We start from the raw sequence: 1,771 nt of genomic DNA, 5'->3' as shown, positions 1-1,771 counted from the left end.
GCAAGGTTGTACTTTCTGCTACTATCATATAAATTAAAAAGCTTTGCTTTAGAATATGATGCCAGGACTTAGGTAATAGAGTATAGTTTCAAGAGTACTCTAATTATAAGGAATTTTATTCTCAGGTTCCTAAAAATAACGTTAGTTTTTGTCTAATAATTATAAAATTGAATTATAATACCATCAATAGAAAACAAACACCAAAAAGTACCCACACTTACTTGGTAATGTTGGCTTCAGCTTAAAATAAAAATACTCTAAACCAAGTTTCAGCAAAATAATTTTATTTCCTAACACATAGTAAACATATACATCCAATATGTGCTCTTCTTGCACATCTATTCACAAATGACTCCCAAATTACAACTGTCTTCATATTTAAGCATGTGCTAAAGTTATCTTAGTTAAGATATGAAAAATGCTTTAGACTGATAACATTCTGAATATATTGGGTTGGTCACAGCAGAATTTGCTTTCGTTAGATGAGTTCTATGTATTTAAAGCTTTGAAAAGTTACTACTTTTACATCTAATACTTCCAGATGAACAGGATGCAGCAATATCAGCTTGTATTCCAGAGAAATCTCATTAGTTTTTCTGGTGATGGAACCACTTATCCACTGCATTCAGAGAAAAGAAAAACAAATCAGAATCTCTGTTAAAAAAAATTGGACCCAACATAGAACAAAGAATAACGTACTTGCTTTAATGGACCCTACTATGAATTACCTTAAAACAAACATACATACATAGAAAACCTCGCAACAGCAAAGACAGGTAACTTGTCAGTGTTTTCTTTTCGGTGTCCTTACTCTTGATGCTATTATATAGTGTAATTTTCAAATTTGTTTTTAAAGTGGCAGAACCCTTTTCTTACCAGAAAAACCTTACAGAGAATTCTAACATCTAAAGTGGGAGAGAACAGTTTTTTGGGTGAAACAGCCTGTGGCCAGATGGGGATGCAGAGCCCAGCCCCCTCGGAGTTCCTCCCAGTGTCCTCAGGGCATCTCCACGGAGCTCAGAGAAGTACAGTGGGTCGTGGGTGGGAAATTGCTGATAGAGTGTGGCACTGAAGGTAGTATGTAGCAGCCTATCTTTCTTCCCACGTACACTACAGAACTCTAAAAATGTTTCTCTTCTCCCCTTCCCTCTCTCTCTTCATATGTATGTGGTATGTTAAAAAGATATATGTGACATGGAACCTGGAGGACGTTTTGCTAAGTGAAATAAGTCAGGCACAGAAAGACAAATACTGCATGATGTCACTTATATGTGGAATCTAAAAAAGTTGAACTCGTAGAAGTAGAGAGTAGAATGCTGGTGGCCAGAGAATGAAGAATGGGGGAAGGGGACATACCGATCCAAGGGTACAAAGTTTCAGACAGATAGGAAGAACAAATTTTAGTGATCTATTGCATAGAACGGTGGCCATAACAAATAATAATGCACTGTATATGTCAAAATTGCTAAAAGAATAGATTTTAAATGTTTTCACCACAAAAAAAGGTAAGTATGTAAGGTACTGGATTTGTTAATTAGCCTGATTTAATCTTTCCACATTGCAAACATATATGAAAACATCACAGTGTACCCCATGAATATATACAACTATTTGTCAATTAAAAATAAAGTTAATATACATAATTTCTCCATACATATATATAATTTTTAATGTAATTTTACTGGAATCTTACCATCTGTTGGTACTGTGCAGGCAGATTCACATGGTGGTGGTAGCTAAAATAAAATATTAAAATATGTCAGTCTAATCC

The 1,771-nt window shown here is 34.6% G+C and overlaps 1 protein-coding gene across 1 annotated transcript in view; it reads right to left on the bottom strand.

Moving 5' to 3' along the window:
• Positions 1-267: 267 nt before the first annotated feature.
• The window catches only part of PPA1 (pyrophosphatase (inorganic) 1), a 31,703-nt gene continuing 30,199 nt past the window's right edge, over positions 268-1,771 (bottom strand). Inside the window, exons 8-9 of the mRNA XM_012658445.1 lie at positions 1,694-1,736; positions 268-619 (exon numbers count right to left, since the gene is read on the bottom strand). Coding sequence (XP_012513899.1) covers positions 588-619; positions 1,694-1,736 — 75 coding nt within the window. The 3' untranslated portion in view covers positions 268-587. The remainder of the gene's footprint in view (positions 620-1,693; positions 1,737-1,771) is intronic.

This window comes from Propithecus coquereli, unplaced genomic scaffold (assembly GCF_000956105.1).
Source record: "Propithecus coquereli isolate 6110/MARCELLA unplaced genomic scaffold, Pcoq_1.0 Scaffold117, whole genome shotgun sequence".
Lineage (NCBI taxonomy): Eukaryota > Metazoa > Chordata > Mammalia > Primates > Indriidae > Propithecus > Propithecus coquereli.
Note: the sequence above shows the minus strand (reverse complement) of the source record. Positions and strands in the feature narration are given on the sequence as shown.